Source organism: Falco cherrug, chromosome 14 (genome assembly GCF_023634085.1).
Source record: "Falco cherrug isolate bFalChe1 chromosome 14, bFalChe1.pri, whole genome shotgun sequence".
Lineage (NCBI taxonomy): Eukaryota > Metazoa > Chordata > Aves > Falconiformes > Falconidae > Falco > Falco cherrug.
The window spans coordinates 2,436,777-2,450,210 of record NC_073710.1 but is presented as its reverse complement, the minus strand read 5'-3'; the positions used below and the strand labels follow the sequence as shown (position 1 = coordinate 2,450,210).

Genomic DNA, 13,434 nt, shown 5'->3' with positions numbered 1-13,434 from the left:
TTTTTTTTTTTTTTTTTGCACATCTCCACTTACGCCCTAACTACACAAAGCCTTGACTTAGTATCTTCCAAGTATGACCATTACATCGAGAACCTCAAGTTATAATCTGCATACATTCGGCTTACGTCATTTTTCTAAATGAGTTTTTATAGCTGTACCCATTAAGATGTCTGCTTGAAACCCTAAGCGTTCATGGTCTGACTAATTCTGGCCTCAGATTTTGCCAATCCCCATTTGTCTTCAGGTTGCTTTTTGGTTTTGTTTTGCATTTTTTTTTCTTTTTTTTAAACTACAGTGCCATGCAAGAGCTACTACATAGTACCCAAACATGGACAATACAGAGAAGAGCAGCACAGCACCATTTCGTGGTGCTGCTGGTGTGCAATACGCTTGAAGAACAACTACAGGAAAACAGGGAGCTCGCTGCCATCGGCAGCTTCAGGGAGAAGCTAGAATGTGGTTCTTCCAGAACAATCAGAATGACAAAAACACATCAAATCACTCAGGCAAGAAGTCTGAGTCACATGCAACTCAAACAGCTTTGTGAGCAGCTTAAAGGGGTTCAGCAGCAGCACCTTACTGAAAAGAAATAATGTATTGGGGATAAACTTTACTATGCAGCTCTTAACCTGGTATCAGAGCCATTAAATGACTTGTCACAATGAAAACCTCGGCAATTTCCAGAGAAGTCAGTCCTCTCTATCTGGACTACAGCAGCAGGCATCACAGCCAGTCAAACCCACTGAAGTCCACAATGAAAATGGTACAGTGACATACAGAAAGAGTAAAATTCTCCGTAACTCTTAAAATTATTAAGGACATAGCTGAGTTATGAAAACATTGGATGAGAGATACAGTAGCATCTGGCACAACGCTAGGTTTTAGCAGGCCCTTCCATTTCTCTCTGTTGCCTCACTACATGGGGATGGACTGAAGTAATCCCAGTGTGCTCGCAGCTCCCCTACAAGTACAGAGTCTGTTTAGAGCTGGCTTCAGATTTAATAAATACATACTTAAAGCTCAGCTGGTTTTAATTAATATTTTGATTTAATTTCAGGCGGTAACTGAATAGTATGGGCCAATGAAATTAAGATCATTTTTCTATCATAGCCAAAGACAGTATCTGACAACCAACACAGGCAGGGGTCTGCAGAATTCATGTCACCCCACCACGCTAGGATACAGGAGAATAGAGGAGAAGAAATACTGGACCAGGGGAGTTCTCTTGTGGCCAGTAACACGTTACCAGAAATACTGCTATTGTAAAAGTCAATCCTACATAGACTCATAGAATAGTTTGGGTTGGAAGAGACCCTTAAAGGTCACCTAGTCCAACCCCACTGCACGTGTCCCCAGTAACAAATAAAATGGTAAAAGTACACCGTAAATGTAAAGACTTAAGAGCGAAATTTGCAAGACTGCATCTCTCCGGCTTACACCACACCACTGTCTATCTAAGGAATGTAAAAGAACCCCAACTTCTTCGTCAGGATCCTCTCTCCAGGATCCATATCAAGATCCCAGAGCAAATGAGAGGCTCACCTAGCTTCCATGTTTCCAACCACACGCAGGTAGTTCTTATGCCGCCGAATTCTTCGCTGAACCTCGTGAAACAGGTAGCGCAGCTGCATAAAAATCACCAGGCTCGCCATTGACAACCAGATACTGCCAAACAGCTTGGGGAAAAAACAGAAGTTATTAGAAGCAAACACCAGGGGAAACGAGTGGCCACCACCACAAGAAACTGCATCAGGTCTTAAGAGAAAAGGAAATCGAGAAACGAGCACTGAAGAATTTTTCTTGTGTTGAGACCATTCAGACTAACCAGACATGTTCACAGGTATTACTACTCATTACATCTTCAGATACAACTTCAGCAGCACAGCATTTATAAAGGATTCTGTATTCAGTTTTGTTCAGCTTAATGTCCCCTGCTGCCAAAGAAAAGTATTCAGGCTGGTATTACTCATTAACAAAGCTAATTAAACACCTATTAAACAGGTAATTACACAGTAGTTAATACTCCATAACAAAGTTATTTGTGAGGACTCCAATTACACAGGAGGAAAGAATGCCAGAACTCCTCACACTACATTTTCCTCTTTATTTAAATAACTTCTCTGTAATATTTGGTTCCTAAAATAAGCAAAGCAAAAAAAAATAACCCATAAAATATTATATAATACCCAGTACCCTTTAAGGCCAGCCTAACTGCTCAACGTTATGTCCAGGATTTCATACCAGCATATGAGTATGATGCATCAAGTCCAGTGAAAGCAAGGTTAGCTCCATGACAAAATCTGTGTAGTAGACGTAAGTGCCTTTGCCCTCCCATGTTCCTTCATGGTTGAGATCCCAGAGATGAATTATGTATCTGCAAGAGCATGGAAATTAACATTATTCTATCTTTTTTGTTAAATAGTATCTCTAGCATTCAAACTATTCTATCCATTTTTCAAACAACTTCTGGATATGGGTTCTTTGCCCTTCCTAAGCCCAGTGACCATATTCTGTGCTTTCCTGGGGGACTGGTTTTTTAATGCTACTGGTTTCAAACAGCAACATTTTAAAAAGGCAAAAATCAATCAATGCTTAGCCCAAACTGGCATTACACATACCACCAGCTGACAGAGAAGATATAGCATTTGCTAAAAACTCCTGCATATACTGAAAGCCAATCTTTGGATTACAGTAACTACAGACCCACATTTTTCAGCATATGAGTTGTTCCTCAAGTGAGGCATTACAGTTTGGTGACAGACCTGAAATGCCAGTGGTGACCTGGGCAAAGAGGTTCTGGGCTACACGTCGTGTCCTACATGTGCATACACACGGGCATTACAGATACACACGTATGCTACTTTCTCAAAGCAAAAGTTCTTGACATTAAGATCTTAAAAGAAACCCAGCAGGATGACATCAAGTAGCAACCCTCATACAGCAGCCCAAATCCATTTTAATCCATGCCTCCAGCTACTAGCACCCACTGAAGCTATCCAGGCATTGCAAATTCATGCTTAAAAATAGTACAGGCTAACATTAACCACCTTTGTCCATGCATTTACAATTCAACAAGGTAATTACAGACACCTTTTAAATCAACATGCTATACACAATACCTTCTTGAAACACCATCCTATAAAACAGAGGCTACTCACCGCGTAATCACATGAGCTGTTCTGACTGTCACAAGCAGAGACTACAGAAGAGGCAGGGAGGGGAAAGAAAAAAAAAAAAAAAAAAAAGAGGTATGTTGATAACATTCTGGCAAGGAGGGCGGTCCAGAGGCAGAAACTACAGGGCTAACACACAACACTGCAGCTTAACAAGTTCCTCTGAACCCATGGTCACTAGACGACTATGTGCTCAATATACCTGTGACAAACATGAAGCTTATAAATAAATAAGGAGGAAATTGTTCTCAAAAACGCAATGCTCTTGGAGCACCCACTAGTACCACTGCTAAGCCTCACTTTTTCCCCTGCTACATCGGACATATTATCTTTTATTCTTATCACTCGCTGAGTGTCAAGACCACAACTCCACCAAGCACCTCTCCTCATCCCACTGCTCAAGAAAGAACCGATTATTAGCAGGAATTTGAAGAAGAACCATGGAAGCACTTTCAAATAATTTCCCCCTTTGCTGAGATATGAATGCTGCAAAGTAACTTCCCTCTTTAATCATACTTACCTCTCTAGGCTAAGTACAGAGAAAAAAACAGAGTATATCAGAAAATATTAAGTAGACCAGAAGTGTGAAGACGAGTCACCAGAAAGAACCATTTCCAGAACACCTAACCACATTTCTATAGGCTCTTGTCATCTGAGAAACGAGGCCCCGGCACCTCTCTCTAACCTGCCAGACGCACGGTGCCCCAGCCCTTCGTTGCACCCTCCCAGTAAAAGAAAACAGGACAGGACAAACCTCTTGGGAGACAGCTCACACCACCCAGTAGTTAGCAGGGGCCAACTGACACCAAGATGCAGGGGGTTTACACTAAGCAACTGAAACCATTGCTGTAAAACTGGTCTGATGGCATGCCTTCAGCATTCACACTAAAAACAGCACAGAAGAACTATAAAACCCACTAACTCCCCAGTACAGTGATAGAACAGTTGGTTTGAATCATTTTTTCCAATCTGTAAAAAGCAGTCTTAAAATGCTTCCATGCTTATTTAACCCTTATCAAAATCCAACATCTCTACTGTTTACTAGTGGTATTCAAACCAAGTGGTTCCTGTGACTCCTTGAACACCAGCGCAATCTTTTATCCAAGTAAGGGCTTCAGGGTAAGTTGTACACATCACTCAAGTAACACAAAAAACCAGTCAGGAAGGTAACAGCAAGTCCCCTAGCACGGTGTGCTGTTCTCATCACAAACATCTTTCATAAAAAAGTTAAATGAGCACACTAGCTGCTCCCGCGAGGCACATGAGACCCTCTTCCGTCTCCTGTTAGCTCACACGTGGTACCAGAGAGATGACACCTTGTTCACACCAGCTTTTTGGCTACAGAGGAACTTCGGGCAGACCGCAGAGGAAAACGGGTCCAAATTCTAACCATGCAAGTGGTGAAACAGAACAATCACCTGAGCTGCTGGATGGATACGCTGCTGAGCACCAATCTGTGCCAAACCCAGCACACATGGCATAAAGTCTCCAAGGCAGCTGCCAGGCAGAAACCTGAAGAGTGTAGCCTTTGCAACTTTTGAGAAGTCAATGTTGCCAAGACACGATCTACCCTTGTTAGTGCTGAGGCAGCAAGAGCATCAAAATTAAAAGGATGAGCTAGTGCAGATTTTCTCAGGTTCCTCCACAGCTTCCAGAAATGCATTTCAGCGCTCTGACACGAGAAATACTTTGCAGAAAGTACACCACCCCATCACAAGTTACACAGCTCCACAATCTGAGGTTCTAAATGTACAGCAGGCCATTTTCAGCCCCGACACCTCAAAGGCTCTCGCTCTGCTCGAAACAAACCGCTTACCCCCCCCGACCCTGTGATGCTGGCAGGTACTAGCCACGCAGATCAGCACACAACTGGAAAGCACTCAAACCCTAAGATAACAGATGCAGCGTGAGAAGCTGCACAGGAAAATATACTAGTATCTGTAAGGTACAATTATAAGATTTGAATGTCACTATTAATATTTAGCCTTAACTGAGATGCACAAAAGAGGATCAGAGGATGGCTGCTCTAGGAATAGGTAAATTTTTTTTACAATAAAAAAGGTGCAAAGATTGATGGACTGGACATTACTTGCTGCACTATAATTCTCGAATAACATATATTCAGGCAAAAAAAGCTTACTGTTTACTCAAAAATACAGAATGCCCTTCTTCAGCCTTCTCTGGGCATTTGCACATTTCACATCCATCCTTTGCAGGAAAGAAAATGCTGACAAACACCACCAAACAAGGGGAAGCCTAACCAAAACCCGAGAAAAACATCTACATTGCTTTACTGAAAACCCTGAGGCATCAAGCTAAATCAATGCTTGCAGAGTCAGGAGAGAGATGAATAGCTTAATGTAACTTAATATAATTAAATAGACACTAACGGAATACACTTGGCAGGGTCCCTCTCAAACAGCATCACACAAGCCACCACCACAAAAACATTTCAGTCTACAAGATCTAATGTTTTTTGCTGAGAGCCTGACGACTGCCACGAGGTGTCACTGCCAGTACCTGTACAGAAAGAAACCTAAAAGTTTTCCTCCACTTACATGACTGCTGGGTATTAAAATCAAGGAAACTCCTCACGGTTGCCCAATCCATACAGGACATACTTAAAACATTGATGAAAGGGCAAGATATTATAAAATCTCATACAAGGAAAGATTAAGCAGACTAGAATTCTTTCGCCTGGAAGGAGAATCAGAAGGGGAACAGGAAAAAGATCTATAAAACCACAAACGGTATGAAGAAGAGTAAACAAGGGTACGACTCTTTGTAGTTTTCCACCGTAAATGTATTAGATGATAGCCAGGGACATTATCAGACAGAAGATTCAGAACAATTGAAAGAGCTCTTTTGTGTACACAAAGCAGAGTTAAACGTGGAACTTGTTGCCTTTGGATATGGTGGAGGCCAAAGTGTAAGTGAGTTCAATAAATGATCAGACAACTTTCCAGAGTCCATCTGAGGCTATCAAACCCAACAGGCTTGTGCAACCCTCAGCTCAGGAATATCCTCAAGGGCCAGCTGGTGCAAGCAAGGGTAGGAGACCCTTCCCCACAAATCTCCTCTGCTGTCCACCAGCAGCACAGCAAGCTGCGTGGATCCACCGCTTGGCTGAGGACCACACACTGACGCTGAGCAAGCCACCCCTTTTTCAATAAGCAGAGAGAGTAGCTCCCACTGAAACAAACCGCTGAGCACCATCCTGCAACCCAAAACACATACAGCACAGCACTAACGAGGCAACGCTTTGGCACCCTAACACTCCCTGATAAACCTACCCCATGCTGGTATCAGGCTGATACACTCTTCTGCCAAGCCAAGATAAAGAGATGCATCACCGAGACCCCACCTATTAGAGACACTGACAAATCGTCAATACCCTTGCGCTGTGGAATTACAAATCCTTGCATATTCTATTTAAGGAAAGTAAACTGACATATTAAATAAATGAACGGTGGTGTGACCAGTGTCATATTCTCCTACCACCAGCTGACTGTTTTCTTCCCTCCTCACTAATTCCAAGTATAAATTCAAGACAGGAGAAGAAAAATACAACATGCGACTTGTTATCTGAACTAAGGATGTGCTAACATAACTTACTTGCAATTATGCTGGTTACCTTCCCTTTGTTTAAGCTTACCGCTTCCTCAGGCAACAACCCACTGCAACATCAAAACCAAACCGATGTTCATTCCACAAACATATTGCTGTTTACTCCACACCACAAAGAGTTCAGGACTAAACGAACACACACTGCTCCTCTCAGCTGAGACACAACCCTTTACAAAAACATAAGCAAATCTCATGAGTATGCCTTAAGGAAAGGATGTTAGTCTCACTCCTTTTGGGGAGAAATGAAATGGAAAATACACCCTCGAAGCAGCAGGCTGAGGTGCACGTTACACTTTCACACACACTGCCTCCCTCTCCCTAGCAGCAACTTCAACTAACCCTTCTTGCAATGCTCAGGAAGCACAACCATTACTCTTTCAGAGGCTGCCGTTGGATTTCAGTGTTATCTTACAGATTTATCCCCTCATTCTCTTCTTCAGACCAAAGATTTTTAGCAGGCTTAAACTCTAAAGAGAGAAAGCATGCAGATCTGGCAACTACCCTGCAGCAAGGGAGGGCTTGTTTGCGTCTTCGGAGTTTCTTCCTTGTCGAAAACCCACCACGCGGCAAAATACCCCCAAGCGAGGGGTGAAAAGCAGAGACCACGATAAGTATGAAGAAAGTCTCACCTCTGCTGCCATGAAAGCCAGCGTGTGCATGCCATGGCTGTATCCGATAACACCACAGATGACTATTAATCCGCCGCAGGACAGGAGTATGGCTATGAGCAGGGTCAGGACTCTGATGTGGCTGTTCTTGGGCGTGGTAGGAGAAAAGGAAAGCTGCAACACAAATACACAAAAACGTAACAGGTTTAAAGGAGTACTTCATGCACCCTGCCTTCCAGAGTCACCTCACCAAACAAGTCCTCGTTCAGGAAAATCTGTTGCTTTCTAGAATAAAACCGATTTCACAACCTTAACCACGCAATGCGGAAATAAATGATGCAGAATAAAGCTAAAACCACACACCATCCCCAAAGCCTTGTTCATCTTGTTGTCATTTACATTCACTAGGCTTTTAAAGCCAGAAGTGATCATTACGATTATTTGATCTAACGTTTTAGATCACCTGTGCAAGGGAACCACGGCCACTTTCTCACAGTAGTTTCTGCATCAAACCCACAGCATCTGCTGAGGATGAACACGTTTTAGAAAGACACCTAACCTTAACATACAGTATTTGAGAAACCAGAGTAATTGCTCCTCCAATTTTTCACCTTACAGCTGATCTGAATCTGTCCAGCTTTATCTTACAGCCTCTAGTTCTTCCAATGTCGTTTTCTTCTGGAAGAGAGAGACATCTCCCCCACAAATTTAAACTGCAGAGAGAGACTGCTGAACAGAGTCTACTGAAAGTAGTGGTCTCATTCAATAGCATTCAGTGCTTATTCATTCTCTAAAGTACCTTAACGATAGGCTACACCTAGGCTGCCTAAATCAAAGATGACCCAAGAGGCAAAGTATTTAGGCAGTCCATCCCATTATTTCAGGGCAGGAAGGGGAAGAATGGGACCAGGAAAGGAGGAGTTGCCCAAAGCTTCACTCCGGTCCGACTGATAAAGTTGACTCCCATGTTTTGTTTTATAATTGGTTCTCTCTTCCTTGTTTATATCTGGTTCAGTTCCACATGCCCTGAGTCTGCAAGGCGGCTCACACAAGTACCATTTATGCAAGTAAAGAATTAACGATACATGCTCTGAATGCAAAAGGAATATAATAAGGATTGCTTCCCACATGAGCTTTGTTCTTCCACAGCTTTCTGAACACTAAAAATACCACGACTGCCTTGTTCACTTCTGTCTCAGTTTTCCTAACCCCAACCAATCTAGTTTCAAGTTAGTGCTTAGCTACCTGTGAATTAACAGGCTTTACTGGATATTAATTAAAAAAAATAATAATTGCTAAGCACAGAGCTACCAAAAGCAAATTCATGGATTCAATTTAGTTCAAACTTTTACTCCAGGACCAAGGAGCTGAGGAAAATGCATGCCTATCATAGATGTTTAAAGGGCAAGACTTACCATTCAAACTCCAGTTCCTTCTTTCTTGCTTAGCCTTCAATTTCTGCATCTCTACTGCATTTATTCTTGGCATTAACAGGAACTGGGACATAGCTTATGCAGAAAGTTGCACAGTGTACTGTAAAGACTTTGGCAGTCAACATTTAGTAGATGTAAACGAGCTTGAAACCTGAGCACAGAAGCCACAGAAACAGGCTTCATGGACCAGTCCTAAAGGGCACCAATCTAAGGGATGTTCTGCTGTCAAGGTTTCTTCTCTAAGGAGAGCTATGAAGACATCTCACAGAGTTACGTAATAGTAATTACAGGGCACGTATAAGGAGCAATTTATCAAAGAAAATCAGTAACTTCATTTGTCTCCTGGGAAAACTGAAGGAGTAAGACTGACATTGCACTTTAAAGCAAGTATTCAAAGCTACTGGGAGGTGCACGTGTTCAGCACCACAGGGCGGGGAAAGAGTCTAAATGATGCCTTTGTAACCTATCATGAGCCAGTGCCTGAACCAGAACCAGAATTTGCATGTTCTAAAAGACAGCCTTTAATCAAAACTTACATATTCAAAGCGATCCTTGCAGAGCTGAACCATAAGATGAAGAAATACAAGTCCAGAGAACCAGAGGCACCACATCACCACTTCTTCCACTGTCTGGACATTCAGCACACCAAAAATGAAGATGAACTTGTAGAAAATTAAATTCCAGAATTTATCCTTGAGATGCTGTAAAGGAAGAGATTTGGTTACTGTAGTGAAAGCACTGACAATCCACGTGCAGGGGAAAGAGGAGGGAAAACGAGAAAGGAGAAGAAAAAGACATGGAAGTAGAAATGCAACAATATGTTAGCAAAAGCCTGCTACGTACACACCTTGAATAGTATTCGTGACTCTCACTGAATTAAAAACATGTTAGAAATATTAGCGGTTGTTGGTCTTTATCTAGTCTTTTGTACCACCACAGCATAACTGTGTGACACAGCGCACAACGCAGCTTCCTGCCACATTTCCAGAACAGTGCTTAGCACAAACCAAGTTCCATCTCAGGTCGATTCTCCACGCCCAAGCAACACAACTACTGGGCCACAAACGTCAAGTCCTCTGCTGGAAGAACTGCCATGGTTAGTTACGAGAGATGCCCAAATAGCCTAGCACCTTGCTTCCAAAAACCTGTCAAAAAGTACAGATGATAAAGAAAAGATGACAAAGTCTGTTCTTAAAAAGCACAATGCCTACAGCGGAGAATGAGATGGATGAGCAATGAAAAAGAAATTATTCCCACGCACACGCAGTATGAAAGAAAGAATATGACAGTCTCAAGCAGCAGATAGCAAGCCAGTTCGCTGGGGATAAAAAAATTTATGAAATAAAATATTTTGTTAAAGAACACAATGAAAACATCAGGAGTGTAGTTAAAACAGGCCCAGAATTCCTTCATGATGCTGCCGATTTTGGCTCACCAATATAACGACCAGCTTTCCTTTACATGAGATCTGAAGCATAACTCCCACTGTCCAAACACAAATGGATCCATGCCGTTACTCCTTTTTACTTCAGTTTCTAAGCGGTTAGAGAACATCCTGGAAATTATCACCGGTTAAAATCCCACATCCTGACAGTCAACACGGACTGAAAATCTGGCCCAACGCAGTTTGACAGCGCCTTGGTTTTAATGCACTTCAACTCGGAGGCTCTACGAGGTGTGAATCACAAATACAATAGGCTTTGAGAGATCCATGGTTATTAATGAAGCTTTATGTGCCTCAGTTCTGCATGTCAAAAATCATCATGGCCTGATTTCTCCTAAAGAACTGCATTTATGGGCTTTTTTTTTTTTAAATATGTGAACACACTTTAAACCACTGCTCCTGCATTTACACAGAAGAACTTAGGCATTTGCCTTTCTTTTTTAAAAAAATATACAGATACTATTCAAAGTACTGCTGCTGCTTTTATCTTCTGCAGGATCCTGTTTTGAAAAAGCCTGGGCTCTAATGATTCCCTTGCTGAATTTTTAAAAACATTCCCAGCTAGCCCAAGAGTGGGACTAACCGGCTGAGTTTTCAGCCCTGCTCACCTCCTTCCTCTGGCCATATGCCTGCTGCCCCCTCTTAAACCCGAGGGCAGATAACCACCCACTCAGCGTGTGGGGATGGAAAGCTCTTCTCCAGCAGTCAAGGCACAAAGCGAGGTACAGGAGGGAACTCAGACTGCCAGTGCCGATACCTAACTACGAAACGCAATGGAGAAATGCTGCCGAGCGCCAACTGAACAGAGAAGAAGGCATGTTACGAGTGTTCTGAAACGAGGTGCACTAGTAAGAAATTTAACAAAGTTAAGGAAGCAGGATGTTCAAGCTGACTGCGGGCTTATAAAATACAACAGCGACAGTGAAAAGGAAGAGTCCCCCTCAGAAATAAACCAGGAGCTTGCGGCTGTGGATATACTGGCTAACCAAACGGTAAGAGTTAAGTTTACGCTGTTCTAAAATTTTCTTTTCTTGTGTACTTTCAGCAATCCCATATCGAAAACAAACCACACCAGTCATACACCAGGAGAGTTATGAACCACAACAACATCCAAGGCAATGCACTGCTGTCTTACCTGCCTCTCGCTGACGCGAAGAGGACCAAACACCACACGCTGGATTACCCCAGCAACCAACACCAGAATACAGCAGGCAGTGTTCACTAGTACCTGGAAAGAAAGCAAGCAGTCAGCGACAAGTGCTTTTGCCCAGTTTGGCGGGGGTGGAGAGAGAGAAGGGGAATGAATGAGTCTAACAAAACCCACCATTGTTCACAGAACAGTATTAGATCCCTGGGGAGGGGGGGGGGCTGTTGGTGAAATTTAAGCCTGGCCTCCTCCAAGACACATACAGTAGCTGATAAGTCACCTAACTTTTTTTTTTCTTCTAGAAATATTAACACAGTCAGTTTGACACACCAATATAGCCAACAAACTAAGCTACTTCTTTGAAATAAACTTGGTTTATATAGATTAGCGAATTTTAGCACCAAGGAACACAAGGAGGAAACTCACAGATCACCAAGATGCTCATTTTGTTTAACATAGGGTGGATGAGAAGGAAGAGGAACAAGATTCCCACTGCCTGGACACATACCAAACAGCACTGCCTAAACCCTGCGGGGGAAATGGAGCAGAACGCACAAACCTGGGGAAAATGCTGCTCACATTCGACAACGCCACTTGGAATTAACTTTTGACCTAGGCAGCGCACTACAAGGGGGAGCAGGGGTGGCGAAGCAGCTTCCCCCTGTCATTTCTATAGGATGTACATTTTTCCAGGGCTCTTCATGGAAGGTCCTGGGACCAGGTTTCAGCAGGCTGGAGGCGTCCGGGATATTCCAACGCCAGCCCCAGCCAAAAATGCCGCTGCAAGGTGGGTGCCCAGGCCCTGGCTGGCAAGCAACCCCCCGGGGTGCCCACCCAGCCCCTTGCCCAGCCCTGGTGCTCAGCACCGGAACGAGTGAGGCCCGATTCAGGCACCGCTGCCAGGTTTGGGTTTAAAGAGAGGGAGAATCTTCTTTTTGTTCCCTTGAACGGTGACAGTGTTTCCTCCTGCCCACAAGGCTTTAAGTGTTATTTAAAAAAAAAAACCAAATCCAAGCAGCAGGTAGAGCCTGGGCCCGAGCACCTGGGGGCCTCCGCCGCGGGTTTCTCCCCGAAGCCCCAGCGCGGCGCCCCCCAGCACCCCCCCTACGCCCCCCAGCACCCCCCCACCCTCACGCGTGGCGAGCGGGGCCGCGCAGGCACTGGCTCCCGCAGGCCCACCGGGGCGGCGGGCGCTCAGGCAGCCTGGCCCCGCCGGCAGGCAGCGGCCCGGCCCGGCCCAGCCCGGCCCCGAGCGGGCAGCCCAGCCGCCCCTGCCCACCCAGCCGCCGGGGACCCCCCCCTTATCCCGGGAGGGCGGTTTCCAAGCGCCAGCAGCCAAGCTCCGCCGCTCGGCCGCCCGCCAGCCGCCGCTCGGTGCGGGCCCCGGCCCCGACTCGGGGACAGGCCGCTGGGCCCTCCGCGCCGCCCCGCCGGGCTCGGCCGCCCCCGGGCTCACCCAGACGCAGAGGCTGTCCGACAGCAGGTAGTAGGCGACGTCCAGGGCCCGCGGCCCGGCCCGGTGCGGGGGCTCGGCCAACTCGGTGCCCGCCGCGCCGCCGTCCGCCTGGGCGCCGCCGGGGGCCTGGCTGAGGGCGCGGTAGGCGCTGAGGCCGGTGCCCAGCAGCGCCAGGGCGCTGAGCGCCGTGTAGGTGCGGAGGCTGGGCCAGGGGAAGCGCTCCAGGAAGAGCAGCGGCATCGCGGAGCCCCTCGCCGCCGCCCGGCCGCCGCCTGGGCCCTTGCGGCCTAGCGCCCGCCCCGCCGCCCCTCCCCGGGGCCGGCCCGGGCCGCCCCCGCTGCAGGCCGGGGGAGGGACGGGCCCCGAGCCCCCGCCCCGGCTCCTAGCGCCGCGGCCCGGCGCGCTGAGTCACGGCCGGGCGGCGCTGCCCTGCCGGCGGGGGGAGCTGGGCCCGCAGCCTGCCCGGCCCGGGGGGCAGGGGGCGTTCAGCGGGACCCCACAGGCGCCGCCGGCCGCAGATACTGGCAACGGAACCAAGCGCTTGGG

General features: G+C 46.0%; 1 protein-coding gene across 1 annotated transcript in view; it reads right to left on the bottom strand.

Moving 5' to 3' along the window:
- Positions 1-13,196, bottom strand: part of AMFR (autocrine motility factor receptor) — a 30,376-nt gene extending 17,180 nt beyond the window's left edge. Inside the window, exons 1-7 of the mRNA XM_055726692.1 lie at positions 12,889-13,196; positions 11,421-11,513; positions 9,378-9,542; positions 7,430-7,582; positions 3,159-3,199; positions 2,242-2,374; positions 1,543-1,676 (exon numbers count right to left, since the gene is read on the bottom strand). Coding sequence (XP_055582667.1) covers positions 1,543-1,676; positions 2,242-2,374; positions 3,159-3,199; positions 7,430-7,582; positions 9,378-9,542; positions 11,421-11,513; positions 12,889-13,128 — 959 coding nt within the window. The 5' untranslated portion in view covers positions 13,129-13,196. The remainder of the gene's footprint in view (positions 1-1,542; positions 1,677-2,241; positions 2,375-3,158; positions 3,200-7,429; positions 7,583-9,377; positions 9,543-11,420; positions 11,514-12,888) is intronic.
- Between the last annotated feature and the right edge of the window lie 238 nt (positions 13,197-13,434).